The following is a 16,941-nucleotide window of genomic DNA, read 5'->3' as shown; positions in this document are numbered from 1 at the left end:
TTTCTGGAAAAAGAATTCAATTTATTTCCTATTTATAAAACGTAAAAAAAGCGCCTTGGGTATAAAATCTACAGGTCTACGGTGTCATCAGTCAGGAGCTCAGAAATGACACTCTTTGCATCCTTCAGTCATTAATTAGTGTTTGGTGCAAAGAAGGTAGGTGCCAGGAGCCCCTCCTGGACCAGGCTAAGTGAGAGCTCGCCAAGGATAAAGCCTCACCGCCTTCCGTGAGGAAGAGGAGTAGAGGGCAGAAAAGGAAAAGGGACCTGAGGTAGGAGGCCGGGGAGGGTTGTGTACTGAAATCTGTATTGGGAAACACTTTAACTTGCAAGAGGGAAGATCTTCCTTCTTAACTGCAGAACACAAGTGGCCTGAGCCTGTCCTAGGAAAGTCAAGCTGCTTCCTGTGCACAGGGCCACAAGCGTAGCATCTGTCAGGAAGGAAAGGCCTCCATCAGTATGACGAGAAGCGGTCACCTCCGGACTTGTGTGAACTCCCTGCGCAGCCATAACGAGTCCTGGTAGAAGCGAGGATCGCCCAGTCTCACGGCTGTCCGTTTGTAGAAGTAACAGTATAACACTGCCGCTGTGGATAAGTAGAGAAGAAGCTTCAGGGACACTCCTGAGTATTCGTTTCAGGCTAAGAACCAAACCTACCAAGGCGGAGGGGCGCCCTGCCTCAGGATCTCCCAGTGACTCCCAGCAAGGGCAGTGGGCCATAATCTCTCCTGTTCTTGCCACGGCTGATCCACTCATCCCATGCTGGCCGTGATGGACGGGGAAGGCAGGATCAAGGGCCTTAGTAGCCCGAACCAATGGTGGCACCGAAGTGAGGCCTGAGGTTGCTGTGGTCCTTACCTAATCTCTGGAATACAAACAGCGTTTGAAGTCCGTCTGTCCAGACAAAGCGGCTGGAGTTTTTCCAGCGTAAGTTCTGCAGGAGACATGAGGAGACAGGGAAAGCTTAGCCACCAGATGAGGCCCTAGCATCTCCACCTTGGTTAGCTGCAGACATGCCACGTGGTTTTAAGTCAGGCTAATCTCCCCCTCCTTTCCTCCCACAACCCCGAGTAGTGTTTCTCAAAGGAGCTTCAAACTCCCTTTTCTGCTGCAAAGGAAATATCCTTTTAACCCTGAAGGAGACAGTTTGAACTAAGCTATTTATTTCCTTCCATTCCACAGCCTTTTCCAAGGAGAAGTGCTATACATGATCTCAGGAAGGAGTTCGGTGTGGTCACTGTCTTGCCTTGAAGATCTCAGGCTCGGTTCCTGTCAGATAAAGGCTTAGTGCCCTCAAGGTTTAATCAGATTAGCAGCTTTAGAGTACAAAGCCAGGACCTATTTTGGCCCCAGGAGGGAGAGCAGAGACAATCTTCTTCAGGAAGCACCTAGAGACGTTGGCACTGCTCTTTCTTTCCTGTGCGCTCGACTTCTCTCCGTGGAATAACAAGGGCAACTTAACAGACGGCTCAGTCTAAGGTGGCGTTAGTATAGGAACGACTAGAGAACCCTGAGGTTTTACTGTGTTCCATCCAAATGAGTACGCGAGAAACACAGGCCATACCCAAACAGACAGAACCATTCGTGAAGCAGGAGAAATCTGGAACCACGAAACCTGGCATTGGCTCTGAGGCACACTGGAGAAGGGTTCTTCCAGTATAAGTGACGGGGACAGAGCAGAGGGCGCGAAGCACTAAAGGGCAAGGGGCACTCTTGGCCTGGCCATTTCCCATGGGACACGGATGCCTAAGAATTCCCTGTCTCAACACCCACCTGCCCAAATAGCTAATGATAAAACGGATTCGACTTCCTGTTTTAGCTCTGGCTGGACTGTTTGGGGCAAAGGTGAGCTGAATATTCCAGAAAGGGCCCCTGACTCTTGGATAAGGCAGTTCTTTAACACAAAAGGTTGGGCAGAGGTGCCTCATGGAGCTCTCACATGCCCAACCCCAGGCGGGACCACACTCATTTCACCGGTTTCCTATCAAGGATTCTTCGAGATGTAGGAGAATGATGCTGGCTTCCTCGTGGCTTCCTCGAGAAAAAGCTACTCCTAGTCCCTTAGGGGTTCAGGAATTCAGAGCTCCGCTCTTACCATGACCCAGACATGAAAGGAGATGCTGAGGGCGAAGTACACAGCTGTGAGGATGATGGTCCCTTTGAACTTATGGAATAGGAGGTTGACCAAGCCAGCCTGGAAGACGAAGGTGTTGAAGAACATGAGGAAAATGATGATGATGTTGAAAAGGATTGCGATATCCTGGATGCTGCAAACATAAAACAAAGCACAGCCAAATGGAGGTCTGTGGGACGACCCAAGAGCTGGCCCTGGGCCCTAAGGGACACTATGAAGTCTGGCCTTCCCTGTGATCTAGACCTCCGGAAACTCCCCAGAGATAGCATGGGCTTTGGGTCCCAAATGACACGAGACTAAAACTACGGGCTGGCCCCATCACTTGAGCCGCAGTCCACAGACAAGGCTTTTCTGCTCTGACACTCTTAACTTCTAGACACTGGTGAGAAGACGGTTTCTTCTCTCTGTCCAAAGCCGGCCCCGCCTGTCGCATAACCTGGTCCTGTCAGACATTTTCATCTAGCAAGACGGCAACACCTTTCCCCCCATCTTTGCACAGACGGTGCCTTAGTGCCATTCAGGTCTCAGTTCAAGGGTCCCCTCTTCAGAAAGACTCTTCTTTAACCCTACGCCTAGGGTAGCCCTCCCCTCCCCACCCCCACCTACTTCACATCCATTGTAAACATTTATTACCCTATAAAATTATCTTGAAAAAAATGGGTTCATTGTCCCTCTCAATGGGAGGGGTCAATGGGGGCTTCTAGAATGGAAGCCATGTGAGAGCAGGAAATTATCAGGTTTGCCACTGCAACTCGAACATGGTCCGGCAGGCCCGTGAATACCCGTCACATGTATTCATGCGACAGTGCCGAAGGAAGGAAGACGGTGCCGAAAACTAGTCTTCTGTCGAGAACTTGCCTCGTGGAGTCTCTGAATCTTTGTGCAGGAAAAATGCCAACCGCTTCCATACCATATACAGAACTGATACGAGCACCCTTTTAACCTGCCATTTTGCAACCCCCTTTCACGGCAGTGTAAGCCAAGATTTCTATTCACAGAGGAAAAAAATGACACGGTGAGCAGTCTGACCCTCTGACTGCTCCCTGTATCCTGGGCCCCTGCTAGAAGTATAGAAATGCAGGACCTCTGACATGTCTCCGTACCGTGGAGTACCCAACATGGGTGAAATTTGATTTTCCCTGAGGTTTTTCCATCAGCTACTTTAAAACGCTACATCATAATCGTCGGGGCCTTCTAACTGCTTGGGTTCAGCTGTCCAGTCCCACCCCCTGAACTCACATGAAGAGCACCAACTGGACGACAGGAGCCATTCGGAGTAGCTCCGAGAAGGAATTGACGAAGAGGTCATAGGACAGCAGCAGGAACTGCAGGGAGAGCACCAGGCTGTAGTTACTGGTCTGGAGCATCCTGCTGCTGCTTTGGTGGGCCCAGCGGGGCACATTCCACAGTTACCCAGAAAACTGCTCCTGGCTTTCTCCCCAGCACTGAGGGAGAAGCACTCGTTCCTCAGAACCAGAGCTGTTCCCCTTGCTCTAAGACAAGGGCCTGTTGAGGACAAAACAAAACAAAACAAAAAGGTCGTTAGAAAGTCATTAATACAATATTCACTGAGGACCTACTACGTCCCAGGCAGCATTCTATGTGCTTGGGACACACCGATGACCAAAACCACTACCGCCACCAAAAAATCCACTAGTCACTCCTTCTAGGGACCCTCACCCTCCAACTTTCTCCATTTCTGGAAGCTTCCAAGTGCAGAGCTCATTTTGTCCTTCCTTCCTTTCCTTTCTTCATTTTAATTTACTCGATTGCTGTAAGTAATCTCTACACCCAACATGGGGCTTGAATTCACAGCTCTGAAACCAAGAGTCACATGCTCCTCCGACTGAGCCAGCCAGGCGCCCCAACGCAGAACTCTTTCTAACTACGTTTGAGTTCAAAGGAATCCAGGAGTACTACAAAGAGTGACTGTCTTGCCATGTAGTAATATTAATTCTAATACTAATAGGAGCGGCAAACCTTTATATTAATCACAACATGCCAGGGACTTTTTAAAAAAAATTTTTTTTTTAACATTTATTTATTTTTGAGACAGAGAGAGACAGAGCATGAACGGGGGGGGGGGGCGGTCAGAGAGAGGGGGGGGGCGGTCAGAGAGAGAGGGAGACACAGAATCCGAAACAGGCTCCAGGCTCCGAGCTGTCAGCACAGAGCCCGATGCAGGGCTTGAACTCACAGACCGTGAGATCATGACCTGAGCCGAAGTCGGACGCCTAACCGATTGAGCCACCCAGGCGCCCCTGCCAGGGACTTTTTTGTGGGGGGGGTAGGGGGGTGGGGCTCAAACTCACGACCCCAATATCAACAGTCACCTGCTCGACCAACTGGGCCAGCCAGGCATCCCTGCCAGGGACTATCCTCAGCACTAACAGTATTTAAATTTCATAATAACCCCATTAAGTAGAAGACACACTATCATTACGCTACCCACTTTACAGACAGGACACTTGAGGCTCAGAGAGGAAAAATTATTTGTCCAAGATCACATTGCCAGTAGCAGTGGCAGAGCTGGGATTCAGAATCAGGCAGCCTGGGTCCAGAGTCTGTGCTCTTAACTACTGCCCAAAGCTGCCTCTTATGTAACAGGCTGATATGTCACTGGGTGGGAAAGACGTTGGCACAGGAGAAGTGGGAAGAGGTGCCGGCAGAAAAGGCTGAGAGGAAATCGTGGTCTCCTGCAAAACTTTTATGTTTAAGGTGGCAGCCACATAGTGGCACCGGGGAAGGTACATTCCAAGGCCCAAGGTGCCCTGTGACCCCTCCAGCCGGGTGAAATCTACAAATAAATTTCAAAATGCTGTGAAGTGTAAGAGAGTGAAATTAAATTAACATCTGTAAATCGGGGCACGTGGATGGCTCAGTGGGTGGAGTGTCCGACTTCAGCTCCAGTCATGATCTCACAGTTCTGGGTTCGAGCCCCACCCCCGTGGGGGCTCTGTGCTGACATCTTGGGAGCCTGGAGTCTGCTTCGGATTCTCTGTCTCCCTGTCTCTCTTTCTCGCTCTCAAAAATAAATATATATTTAAAAAGTTTTAATTAACATCTATAAAGTGTTTTACAATTTACAAACTCTTTATATTCATTACATTATTTACTCCTACACCCATCTTGAGAAGGAGACAGTTATTACGAATATAATCCCCATATTATACAGTGGCTCTGAGAGGTTAGCGAACCGCATCCACCTCACCTGGTGAAGAAGTCCCCCCCTCCCCCGCCCTTGAGTGGCTGCATGATGGCAATTTCACTCATTCGTCAAGTAATACTGATAGCTATCACCCCCTACCAGCACCACGTTAACCTCAACCAGGTATAACTTCCTTTAATCCTCGCAACTGCTCTGCAAGGTAGTTAAGAATGATCCCCCGTTCTAAAGACAAGAATACAGGGTCAGGGTTCAAGTCATTCCTCCAGGTAGCTAGTGAGCAGAGCCAGGGTTCACAACAGGGGGTGACACCAAAGCCCGCGCTCTAAGCTAGGACTTCACGGGCCACCACGGAGAGCTGTCGTGAGGAACCGTGACCCAGAAGCGCCCACCGCCAAATCTACGGGAAGGATGACCTCCGCTTTAGGGCAGCAGTGATGCGCGACAGAACGAAGCCGTCTTCGGTCCGTCCCACCGCTCGGCGCCGCGTTCCCTCTGTTCCAGGGCAGTTTTCCTCACCCTTCCCAATTCACCTCAACACGGGGCTGTCTTGGCGAAACACCCAAACCCAAACAGCGACAACGAAAACTCCGATCCTGGTCCCTTTTCCCCACTCCTCAAGCACGCTCACCTCAGAGACCCAACGTCGGTTGTCATGGGGACGCCGGCCTGGCTTCCGGGAAGAGGTTTTAAATCCCGGAAGTAGATGGCGGACGCGGGCGCCGTCCGTGCCGGGCTGTCCGCGGGTCCTTGGCTTTCCCTCCGCGCTCTGTGGCCAGCCCGGCCGCCATGTTTGGGCCCCCGCTTCCCTGGGCTCGGTCCTCTGGTGCCTTCCCGGCGTCGCCGCGTCCAGCTCCTGTCCCTCCCAGTCGCTGTCTCGCGGCCTTGCTGAGACCCAGCCCCAGGCGAGAGGCTTCGCGTCCGCCCGAACGCGAGATGGGGGACGGGGTGAGAGGCAGGGCGGAGCCGGGGCGGTACTCCCTAGGGAAGAAACACCGGCGGAAGGACTGATGTTGGAGTCCACAACTCCAGACTTCATTTCCCAGGCGGCCGCGCGCGCGGCCGGAAGTGCTATGAGCCTATAAGAGAGGGCGGCGGCCCGGTTCTTTTGGCACTGGGTGGCGGTGCCCGGCGTGTGGGTCTGCCTCCGAAAGTCCCTATTCCAATTTCCTGGAGTCCTAGTAGCCGCGGCGCCGGGTGGCGAGAGGCGGGTCCGAGAGACCCCTGCGACCCTCTGTGGTTCGGGGGTGAGAAAGAGCTCGGGTGGGGAGTTCACGGACCTGGGTTCGAGTGCTGGCTCCGCTGCTATTTCCCCTCGTGCTGTCGCTACCCCTGGCTCGGGCTCAGTTTTCTTTTGTAGGAAATGGACACCGCTGTCCGTGCCCTTCCTTCTACAGGTGTGGTTGCAAAGGCACGAAAGCTCTTCGGAAGTCGGAGTCAGCAGGCGGAGCTCCTCGCCGTAGTTTTCACCGAAGGTTAGCTAGGACCGACAGCCGCCCTCCGTCCCCGCAGAAGAGTCAGGGATCGGGCTCCGGATTCCTGGAGCGGTTCTCCCGACACCGGAGCCAAACGGGAGCAGTCCGGAAGGGCGGGTCTGTAATCACTGTGGTGCTAAGGAGCACCTTGCTTACCTACCTCCTGGCTGGAGTCAGGGGTCCTCACTCCTGAGCCCTGATTTTACAGAACCTACGTTTGGAAGTGAGGCGTTCTTGGAGCTGAGGGGAAGTGAACCTGGGTTCCTGTACCAGCTCTGCCACTCACCGTGGCCAAGTCGCTTTCTTTCTTTGGGTCCCGGTGATTTTGATCTGTCAGAGAAGCGTTTAGGACTTGAACCCGAAGTCTGATTCTCAGGATTCCTAAATCCCCCACCATTCATCTGGAAGCAGGAACAACAAATTGACTTTCTATCCCTTCATCTGCTTGTAGTTCTAAATTATAAAAGTTATATTATAAGAGCTTGGAATAGAGCCTTTTCCTAAGATTAAGAGCTGAATGGAAACTTACCCATTTCCTACCCCAGGGCCTGATGCAGCCAGGGAGAATCCTTTTTGTCAAGGGACCGAGGAAAGTATTAGGTTGGGGAGTATGTTTCTTAGATCACAGTTGACAAAACTTGTAACTTCCAGGCCAAATCTGGCACACCTGCATTTTTTTTTTTTTATTAAAAAAAAATGTTTATTTATTTTGAGAGAGAGAGAGAGTCCCAAGCAGACTCTGTGCTGTCAGCGCAGAGCTGGACGTGGAGCCCGAGCTCACGCAACCGTGAGATCATGACCTGAGCTGAAATCAAGAGTCAGGACGCTTAACCAACTGAGCCACTCCGGCGCTCCAAGGTTTTTCCATTTTTAGATAACTAACAGAAACGAAAAGGATAATATTTGTGATACGTAAAGACAACATGAACCTGAAATTTGCCCGCAAATAAAGTTTTTGGGGGAACGTAGCCGTGTTGATTTGTGAAGGTGTCTGTGCCTGCTTTTGCACTACATCAGAAGAGTCGATGGCATAGTTGTGACAGAGACTGTCCGGCCTACAAAGCCTAAGGTATTTACCGTTCTGGGCCTTTGTAGAAGCATATGGGGATTTCTGCTTTGGAATGGGCAGAATCAGAGACCAAACAATGGTGAGCACACCCTGAAATCATAGCACAAACCTACTTTCTTGGAATAAATGAAAGACTGTTCTCAGCGTTTGGGTTGCAGTTTTCACTGTATTCTTTTTTTCTCTGTTTTTGCACACTCGGGCAGAGGAAGGGCTCTTCTGTGTAGTGTGAGCAGTGTAATATTGCGGCCCTCGTTCAGGAAAGTGTCCCCGTTGAATATTCTAAGTCTGTCCCAGGGCAGTAATCCAGGAGGGTGGAGACAGTCTCTTTTGGATTATGTTTACTTTTGTTTTTTTCTCCTCCAAAGGAAAAGAAAGTCATGAGAGATACTGTCTGATGGATGGAGCCTGCTGACCAAGTGCTTCATGCTGACTTCACTGGGGGGTGACTGAACATCTGGTGACCCGAAACTTCCTCTGCTCTTACGGGGACTAAGGGGACGCCTCTGAGGCTGGGCAGCAAATCTCTGAGCTCAGGAGTTGAGTCAGGAAGCTTCTAGGAAGACATTATTTTCTCCTTCTAGCCTTATGGAAGCTTGGTTTTCCCCCAGCCCTCGGATCTAACTTTCTCTGTGGTGACTGCTAACTTGGATCACGTTGTGAGAGCTCAGTGTCTTTTTCTGATTAGGTGGACACCTGTCATGGAGAGAACTGGCGTGACATGCTGTTGGGGCCACTGAGAGGCCTGGGCAGCCACGGGGACCACGAGCTTCAGGCTTTAGTTGGTAGCTAGGATGAACTGCTGTGACAACATCGAGAAAAGCAGAATATTTAGCTCTCACAGCGTCCTTAACGGACATTTTCTCACTTGACCTTTTTTTTTAAAAAAAAACTTTTTTTTTTAATGTTTGTTTATTTTTGAGAGAGAAGGCACAAGCAGGGGAGGGGCAGAGAGAGAGGGAGACCCAGAATCCGAAACAGGCTCCAGGCTCCGTGCTCTCAGCACAGAGCCTGACGCAGGGCTCGAACTCACAAACTGTGAGATCATGACCTGAGCCGAAGTTGGACGCTTAACCAACTGAGCCACCCAGGCGCCCCTCACTTGACCTTCTGACCACCTATGGTCAAGGTAAAAAAACAGGGGACTTGAAGCCAAACGGACAAGGATTTGAAACTTCCTACCCCTTTACTGGGTCCTAATGCTGGTATTTAATCTTTCTTTTTTTTTTTTTAAGTTTTATTTATTTATTTTGAGAGAGACTAAGACAGCACGAGCAGGGGAGGGGCAGAGAGACTGGGTGAATCCCAAGCAGGCTCCACACTGTCGGCACAGGGCCCCACATGGGGCCTGAACTCACGAAACCGTGAGATCATGACCTGAGCCGAAATCGAGTCAGATGCCTAACCGACCGAACCGCTCAGGTGCCCCAAATCTTTCTGACCCTTGGTTTCCTCCTCTGTAAAGTGGGGTTGAGGACCTCTCACAGGGTTGTCAAGAGGAGCAAATGGGATCCTGTGTTCACGGGTTCTACTCAGTAAGTTCTATTCCTGTTACCATGCCTTTTTTCAGATGAGAAGACTGAGTCCTACACATGCTAAGTGATTTCCTCCAGATGCCTCATTTCATAAGGATCGGAGCCTAGGCCCGCACTCTGTCAGCCTACCACTAACTCTAAAGGTGAGGGAATCCAGTGTGTTACCTCCTTGGGAGTTCTGGCTGGTTTCAGGAACTTCCTTTCCTCTCTGTTAGCGGCCTCAGATTAAGGGATCTGAACTGCAGCCTGCCGCAGTGTCCCCTTCTCGGTGTGAGTCCGCGGGACAGGGTGACCGCCTTGAGAGCTGGGCCCGTGCTGCCTACAGGTGTAGTTAGCGGAAAAGCCGAGACGGCCCTGTGGCTTTGTGTGTTTGCCCGCCAAACCTCACGCCCACCTGCCTGGTGTTAAAGTGCAACTGCTTAGGGCCCGAGGCATTTGTCTGAAACCGGAGTTGGTTTCTGAGTTTATCAGGTACACAGGGAAAGCTAAAAATAAACTCTTGCTTTCTAGACCATGAGTTCTTGCTTCCTCCTTTCTCCTCTGAACTTTCCGCGGAGGAAGAGAAAGCAGAAGTGTCAGGCCTGGGGACACCTGAGGGCTGTTGTCCAATTGCAAGTGTGGAGTGTGGGGGGTTCTAGAGCAACAGCCTGATCTTACTTCCTCAGTGGGAGGTTTAGCCGCACGGAGTTCACCGTCTGGGGAAGAACTTTTTTGTAGAAGTGGGAGATCATAGGACTTCCTCTCTTCCTTCTTCCTAATGATGGTGTGTTTGCTCCTTGCAGATTATGGGTTTGCCTCCTTCTGTTAGAACTGAGGGCTGAGGCGTTTCTATGACTCTAGCCTGGATTTTGATTCCTATCCCTAATTTTCCGTGGGGAAAGGGTGGGGTGGATTCTTTACCTTTTGGCCCTGTGAAGGGAGACTAATTGCAGGGCTTTGGGCCCAGAGCCTTGACGTCCGGCCCCGGCAGAGGAGGGCCCTCTCCAGAGCCGGCCGCAGGCCCAAGCTGGCCGTACTGTGTACCGTTGGGTGCTGGGGTGGGGCCAGCCTCACTGTCCATAACCAGAGATCAGGCCTCACGGGGCAGTGCCCGGGCTGGTGGCAGGAGATCTGAAGTGAAAAGCCCCCACCCCTTGGGCAAGAGCGAGCTCAGTGTTCCCTCCTTTAGCTGGCGTGTGGGGTGCGCTCCAGCCAGCAGAGCCGGCGGGGACGTGTGACCTCTGCTGCTTCCAGGGGCGCCTGGTCAGAATGGCTGTCGGGTGGTTCTACTTGTCCTTCTATGCACTGTCGCTGCTGGGCCTGATGTGCGTCATCCTCACCGTCTACTGGATGCAGCTGTGGCATGGTGGCTTTGCCTGGGATGGCACCAGCCTCATGTTCAACTATCACCCCGTGTTCATGGTCGCTGGCTCAGTGGTGGTCTACAGTGCTGGTGAGTACGAGGCCCTGGGAGACGTGCTATGACCCAGACCCGGCCGGGGCAGAGCTCTCCCTCTCCACAGCTGGCCTTTGTCACTGCTGGGTTTGCGGCTACGAGAGTGGGGGAGGTCGGGCTGTCTGTGGCCCCGGCTGTCATTTACAGGAAGGTGGTAGTGAGGAGGGGGGCCATCTGAGAAGCAGAGCTTCACGGATACTCTGGGGCGGGGGTTGGCACGCTTTTTCTGTAAAGGGCCAGATAGTAAACGTTCCAGGCTTTGCAGGCTCTACGATCTGTGTTGCAACTACCCATCCTTATTCTTGTATCGTGAGCAGCCATAGATGACATGAAAACACATCCGTGACTGTGTTCCAGTAAAACTGCTCACAAAAATGCATGGCAGGCTGGACTTGGCCCATGGGCTGTAGTTTGCCAACTTCTGCTTTAGGGAGCAGGAGATTGAAGCGTCTCATGACACGGGTCCTTCCATGAGGAAGCTGCTTACCCGTGCCAGGCCCGTGTTTGCCCCGTGCATCCAGAGCTGGGCCTTGGGCCCAAGTGAGCCTCACTTTCCCCACCTGTAAAATGGGAACGGTGATGACATTGGTCGTAGCTGCTTATCCTGTGCACTTCAGATACCTCAGCCCATTTTGTTCCTACGAGAAGCCTGCGAGATGGGCTCTGCCGCTCTCCCCATTTTACAGATGAGGAAACAGATTTAGAAACAAGAGGCCACAGAGCTGAGAGGCAGAGCCGGGCTGTGGACCTCGGCCTGTGTAACCCGATTAAGAGCCCGGGTTTGTGACAGCTAACTGCGCTTGTAAGAAGGCGGAAGAAATAACGGAAGCGACATTGCTTTCTCACCCGCAGAACTGTCCTTGAGTGCATTTGTTATGTAATGACATATGTACACATCATTATGTAATGACAGACTGGTGGGTCCAAGAAACCCGCTTCTCCCTTTTTGTCACTGTTTTGTCTCCCTCTGCGCCCTTCACGGCTGAAACGATGTGAGGAGAGGAGATGCCGGGGAGTGGGTGGCCACGTGCTGGCATTTCCTTCCTCTCTGGTTGGGAGGCGGTGTGGGACCGCGTCAGGTTAATTCCCCCTAACGTGCCGGGGGAGCCGAGGGGAAGAGGCCGGGCCCTGGGACGTTCTCTCCCGCAGCCTCGCTGGTGTACCGCCTGCCGCAGTCGTGGGCGGGGCCCAAGCTGCCATGGAAGATTGGCCACGCAGTCCTGCACCTGGTGGCCTTCATCCTGACCGTGCTGGGGCTGGTCGTCGTCTTTCAGTTTCACGACCACGAAAACACCGTCAGCCTCTACTCCCTGCACAGCTGGCTGGGCATCGTCACCGTCTTCCTTTTTGCCTGCCAGGTGGGTCCTCTCCTTCGGGTTCCCGCTCCCAGACGGCGGCCGTGGGCTCCGGTTGGGACTTCGCTGGCATCCGCACCAAATACTCCCTCCGGTTATTGCCCAGAGATGGCCCTGCAGGGCGCATCCCATAGAATCGGCAGCTTAAGTGGCCGCAGGAGACTGGTAGTTCCCACGCCCGTCCCCCTGCCCCTCCGTTGTCCTAGCTTTATCATAGCACATACCACGCTGATGCGGTCTGTGATCTTTTCCACCTTCCCCGTCCCACCTTTCTGTGAACCAGAAGCAATTCTGGAAGTGGTTTCTGCACACTGACGTCAGCCCTGCACAGGCGAGTTTTATGGGCCGGGACTGGAAGGCAGCAGAGACATTACAAGGGTGGCTGGGCTTTTGGGAGACTGGGCTTGTAGCTGAGCATTTCGTGGAACATTCTGGTTCGGCTAAGAAATCGACCATAGTGCGGGAGCTGGTGGGAGGTTTGAGCTGGGAAAGAAGGGCGAGAGGCCACTGCGGGGTCGGGGGCCCAGTGGGCGGGATGGCCTGCTACACCTTCGGGAACAGCACGGTGCAGTCAGGCACCTCCCTGTGTTCACAGTGGTTCCTGGGCTTTGTCGTCTTCCTGCTGCCGTGGGTGTCCGTGTGGCTGCGCAGCCTCCTTAAACCCATCCACGTCTTCTTTGGAGCTATCATCCTCTTTCTGTCCATTGCATCTGTCATTTCCGGCATTAATGAGAAGCTCTTCTTCAGTTTGTGAGTGGGATGGGGCCCCCAGCTCTAATGTCGAGGGGAAGGCATAGCGTCTTCCAAAGATGCACCCTGTGATCACAGGGCCTATCCAGGGGTGGGGAGCCTTTGGAGATGGGCTTGTTCTTGATCTGGAAGGTCATGGAATCTTTAGGTTGGGATTGGTAAATTGGTCAGCAAAAAATTTATCTACCATCAGATTGACTTAGTACCTACTGTGTGTCAGAAGCTATTCTAAGCGCCTTAAATTTAATCCTCTGATCGTTTTACAACATGGATACTGTTGTCATTGCTGCTTACAAATAAGGGAGCTGAGGCACAGAGAAGTTAAGTAACTTCCCTAAGGGCACACGGCCCGAAAGTGGCAGAGCTGGGGGTTAAGATGACCACCTCATGCCTAACCACTACCATCCCCCATTATTTTAAGGCATGGGGGGTGGGTAGTGAAAAGCAAGGAAGATATGAAGTCAGACTTGGGTTTAAGTCTGGGCTATGCCATTTACTAGTTGTACGACTGTGGGCAAGCTCATATTTTTGAGCTTTAGTTTCCTCATAGGTGAAAAGCATCCTGCAGATACTTGTGGTGGTGGCAGGGACCAGAAACTATGTTAACATTCCAGGTCACAGATGGTCCTTGGAAGCTTTTCTCACCATCTGTTAAGGGTGTTGGGTCTATCACTGGGCAAAAACAGGTGGCAAAAATCTCTCGAGGGCCCACGGTGTTTTGTCGTCTTTAGGAACAACAACACCCAGCCATACTCCAGTCTGCCCAGTGAAGCTGTCTTTGCCAACAGCACTGGGATGCTGGTCGTGGTCTTTGGGCTACTGGTGCTCTATATCCTCCTGGTTTCGTCTTGGAAACGCCCAGAGCCAGGGATCCTGAGCGAAGGACAGGTACGGGGTCTTGGGTCTTTCATTCCAGGTTGGGGTAGGGCCAGGCCTAGAGAAGGGTCACCCAGGAAGGGTTCGGGCCTTGCCGGGAAGCCCGCTCAGTAACATGGTGGGAAACCGGGTCGACTGATGGTGGGGTTAGGTTGGCTGATGGGGGGGCACTGTGTCAAAGCGGCTCATCCCAGCCATGGTGGCAAATGGAGCTGCTCAGAGGCTCCCGGGGCCTGTCCCTTGGGAGAGGACAGATGGTTACGCCCTTCTCCAAATTCCTGTGGCTTCATGAGGGGAAAGTGTGGCCTTCTGTCCTCCAAGGAAGGGCTTGAGCATGACGAGAGGGTGTCGGAATTCCCATTCTCCCAGCTTTGGGGCTGGTCTTGGGGGCGGAGCTTATCCAGCAGGTGCTGGCTGATGGGTTCGGTGTGGGTTCCGTGTGTGGGTAGGTTTCCCCCTGAGGGATGTGGTGAGACGGGGGGTGCATCGGACTGAGGGACTTTGGGGCTTCCCCGAGAGATGTGGTGGCTTGGGCGGGGACCGCCCTGCGGGTCAGGGGTCTGTCTGAACAGCTCAGGCCAGGTGTGACTCCTGCCAGTCAGGGGCTGTTGTGGTGTCCTGCCGTTAACGCCTGTGCCTCTGCCTGTCTTTCCAGCCCCTGTTGCGTGACGGGGAGTGAAGCGGGAAGGGCACCCATGAGCAGGTGGAGGTGTTTCCCCCCAGAAGCTCTTCTCTGCCGGGGCCTCCTCTCTGGTTTCGGCAACAGACCAGCTTTGCGCTCTGGGCCCGAACCTCTTCTGGCCTCCGCGTGGGGCCTGCTCTCCCCACCAATCTCCTGCCCACCCGCTCTGCTTGGTGGCTTCTGTACCCCTTCCTGGCATCGACTTCTCGGGTTCTCCACACACGCCGCCCCAGCTGCTCACGCTGTGTGCTCCCTGCTCCCTGTATGAAGTCAAGCTGATTTCCCCTCTCGGCCCCTAAGGATCTGGTCGAGACTCTCTCCAGCTCAGATAAGCCAGGGCGCAGGTGTAACCTGTACGTGGAAAGTGAGGGAGGTAACGGTGTCCGGCAGCTTTCCCCGGAAGGCGTGCGTTATATTTGGGCCGCCCTGACCGTCGGGCGGCCAGCATCTGCCGCGCCCTCCATCCAGCCCGCCCAGACGTGAGGCTGGAATGGAGAAGGTGGAAGGTGATGGAAGGTGATGGAAGGAGGAGAAGGGCAGCAGAGGGGCTTCCGCAGAGAAGCTGAGGAGCTGACTGCTCTTTGCTGTTGTTTCGTGTCGCTGCATTCCTCGTCCACCTGCACTGTGACCACGTGCCTCTACCTCTCGCTGCTGCCACAGCCCTGGCCTAGATCCTGGCCTTTCCCTGTGACTTACGTGCCCGTCAATGTCGGGCAGCCCGAGGAACCCTGATGACCTGCTCTCCCAAGAACCACGTGTCCCCGGCTGCCCCACAAGGGATGAGCCCCAGGGACGCCTCGGACTTCCGTTCCTGCCCCTGCCCGGATCAGGGCCTCCCCACCTGGCCTCGGGCAGGGTCAGCCTCGCTCTCTTGGCAGAGCCCCTGCCCAGCTGATTTTCACTCTCTAGCTCCCCATGCAACAAGCCAAAGTTGCGGTGCATTGTGCCCTGTGGGCGGCTTTCCAAGGTGCTCCCTGCCGAGTACTGGAGTGCCTCATTTGCCCCCTCAGTGGCTACTTGCTTGGCCAAACCCAGTCTCATGTTATGCCTGAGGGCGAGCTGCAGGGGAGGGGGGGGGGGGAGTAGCGGGGGATGGGACAGGGGAATCTGCTCCTCTCTGAAGTGATGGGGCCGTGGCTTTTCCCGCCTTCTCCAAATGAGCCCTGCTGGGACCCAGCTCCATACTGCCGTGCTCAGTGACCACCAGCACCAGTGCACTTACCCCTGGCAGGTGGTGAGGAGGCGGACCGTCCACCCCAACCCCATGTGGCCCGATGTCGGCAGGACTGTGACTGGACTTCCTGAGGGGATGGAGCCTTTGAAGCCACTGGGATGACTTCCAGCCACCTCAGTCACGTGCCCCGCACCCCCTCTTTCCGTATGGGTGGAGCTGTAACTTGTTCACGCTTTAATCGTGTTTTAAAGAATCAAAGCCTTCTCTACTGTGATCACATTGTGGTTAATTGAGCTCTGGGAAACTTGTGAAAGCCTCGGGACAGTTGGGACCTTCAGACTGGGGAGAAACACCAAAAGGCGCCAGAGAGCTCCAGGCTGCCCTCCTGGAATGGTATGTGACTCATGGTATGTCTGGATGTCCTTAATAACGAAAAGCTTCTGAGTACTTGGTTATCTCACAAGGAAGGAAATGTTTCCAGTTTTTACAACTGGAACTCAGAAACTGGGTAGTGACTTGGTCACTGGTAGCTGAGATCACTCAGCCAGGAAGTGGTAGAGTTGGGATCCACAGGCCAGGTGTTTATGCCAGTCTCCTTCCCAGCTGCTGGGTGTGCGCACCTGTGCACTGAAAACCATACCTAGTGACGAGGGACCCGAGGTGCAGACTCATGATGGACAGGGGGCCCTAAATAGAGAAGCCCAGGGACTGAGGGAGCCTGCGGCCAACTTTGGGTAAAGTAAGTGACGGAGGGCCCCCTTCCCTCTGTGACCAGCTGTGGATACCTCCTGCTGGTGGATCAGATGACCCGGCAGGAGTTGGGTGCAGACACTAGTGATAACAGGAACTCAGCGAGTGAGCACCTGGGCTGTGCTGGGGGCTTTGCCTTCAGTTCATGTCAGTCCCTGTCCTTGTCCCTGTGAGACAGGTACTGTTCTGATTTTACAGATTCCAAGAGGCTAAATAGTGGGCCTGAGTTTATGTAGCCAGTTTGAAGCCAAATCGGGATTTAGTTGTGTCTGAGTCCACACCAGTGCCTTTAACTGCTCCCCTGCACCGAGCACGGGCCAGGTGTGTGTATCGTCTCTACCGCGCACCGGACGCAGCAGCCCCTCCTGCTTGCTCAGGTGCTATCAGCGATTGCCCTAGGGACCTGGGGTTTGGCTTGGGTGCAGCTTCTGTCCTACCACTGAGCTTTAGAATATGGTGATTTCAAAAAAAATTATATATAAAATACGGTGATTTCTTCTGGTGTCCTGTTTGCCCACTGGATTCCTGAAGGTTATCGTAGTGC

At 53.3% G+C, this 16,941-nt stretch overlaps 2 protein-coding genes across 18 annotated transcripts; one reads left to right on the top strand and one right to left on the bottom strand.

The window, feature by feature from the left end:
- TMEM138 (transmembrane protein 138) lies at positions 1-6,230 on the bottom strand. Of its 2 annotated transcripts, none has more exons than XM_045485468.1 (5): positions 5,931-6,230; positions 3,373-3,639; positions 2,095-2,266; positions 858-933; positions 1-585 (listed from the first exon to the last, which is right to left on the bottom strand). In XM_045485468.1, the coding sequence occupies exons 2-5, from the start codon at positions 3,498-3,500 to the stop codon at positions 473-475; spliced, it is 489 nt and encodes a 162-aa protein (XP_045341424.1). In that variant the 5' UTR covers positions 3,501-3,639; positions 5,931-6,230; the 3' UTR covers positions 1-472. The 2 variants fall into 2 exon arrangements, with proteins under 2 accessions (XP_045341424.1, XP_045341425.1); XM_045485469.1 differs by having other exon boundaries at positions 5,833-5,933.
- LOC123601785 (lysosomal membrane ascorbate-dependent ferrireductase CYB561A3) lies at positions 6,137-15,921 on the top strand. 16 transcript variants are annotated; one of them, XM_045485461.1, is made up of 9 exons: positions 6,137-6,247; positions 6,697-6,774; positions 8,209-8,300; positions 9,411-9,518; positions 10,609-10,807; positions 11,960-12,168; positions 12,761-12,915; positions 13,647-13,803; positions 14,447-15,921. In XM_045485461.1, exons 5-9 carry the CDS (start codon positions 10,624-10,626, stop codon positions 14,468-14,470), a joined length of 729 nt encoding a protein of 242 aa, XP_045341417.1. In that variant the 5' UTR covers positions 6,137-6,247; positions 6,697-6,774; positions 8,209-8,300; positions 9,411-9,518; positions 10,609-10,623; the 3' UTR covers positions 14,471-15,921. The 16 variants fall into 16 exon arrangements, with proteins under 16 accessions (XP_045341417.1, XP_045341413.1, XP_045341410.1 ...); XM_045485457.1 differs by having other exon boundaries at positions 6,697-6,891; XM_045485454.1 differs by lacking the exon at positions 6,137-6,247 and adding an exon at positions 6,369-6,546.
- Positions 15,922-16,941: the final 1,020 nt, after the last annotated feature.

The sequence above is a fragment of the Leopardus geoffroyi genome, chromosome D1, assembly GCF_018350155.1.
Source record: "Leopardus geoffroyi isolate Oge1 chromosome D1, O.geoffroyi_Oge1_pat1.0, whole genome shotgun sequence".
Classification (NCBI taxonomy): Eukaryota; Metazoa; Chordata; class Mammalia; order Carnivora; family Felidae; genus Leopardus; species Leopardus geoffroyi.
Note: the sequence above shows the minus strand (reverse complement) of the source record. Positions and strands in the feature narration are given on the sequence as shown.

Bases quoted from the DNA above. Each gene is read 5' to 3' on its own strand.
- LOC123601785 (XM_045485461.1), top strand. From the start codon at position 10,624: ATGGCTGTCGGGTGGTTCTACTTGTCCTTCTATGCACTGTCGCTGCTG. The intron at 10,808-11,959 runs GTGAGTACGAGG...TCTCTCCCGCAG, and splicing joins AGTGGTGGTCTACAGTGCTG to CCTCGCTGGTGTACCGCCTG. The intron at 12,169-12,760 runs GTGGGTCCTCTC...CTGTGTTCACAG, and splicing joins TCTTCCTTTTTGCCTGCCAG to TGGTTCCTGGGCTTTGTCGT.
- TMEM138 (XM_045485468.1), bottom strand. From the start codon at position 3,500: ATGCTCCAGACCAGTAACTACAGCCTGGTGCTCTCCCTGCAGTTCCTG. The intron at 934-2,094 runs GTAAGAGCGGAG...TGTCTCCTGCAG, and splicing joins CCTTTCATGTCTGGGTCATG to AACTTACGCTGGAAAAACTC. The intron at 586-857 runs GTAAGGACCACA...ACTTATCCACAG, and splicing joins GTTTGTATTCCAGAGATTAG to CGGCAGTGTTATACTGTTAC.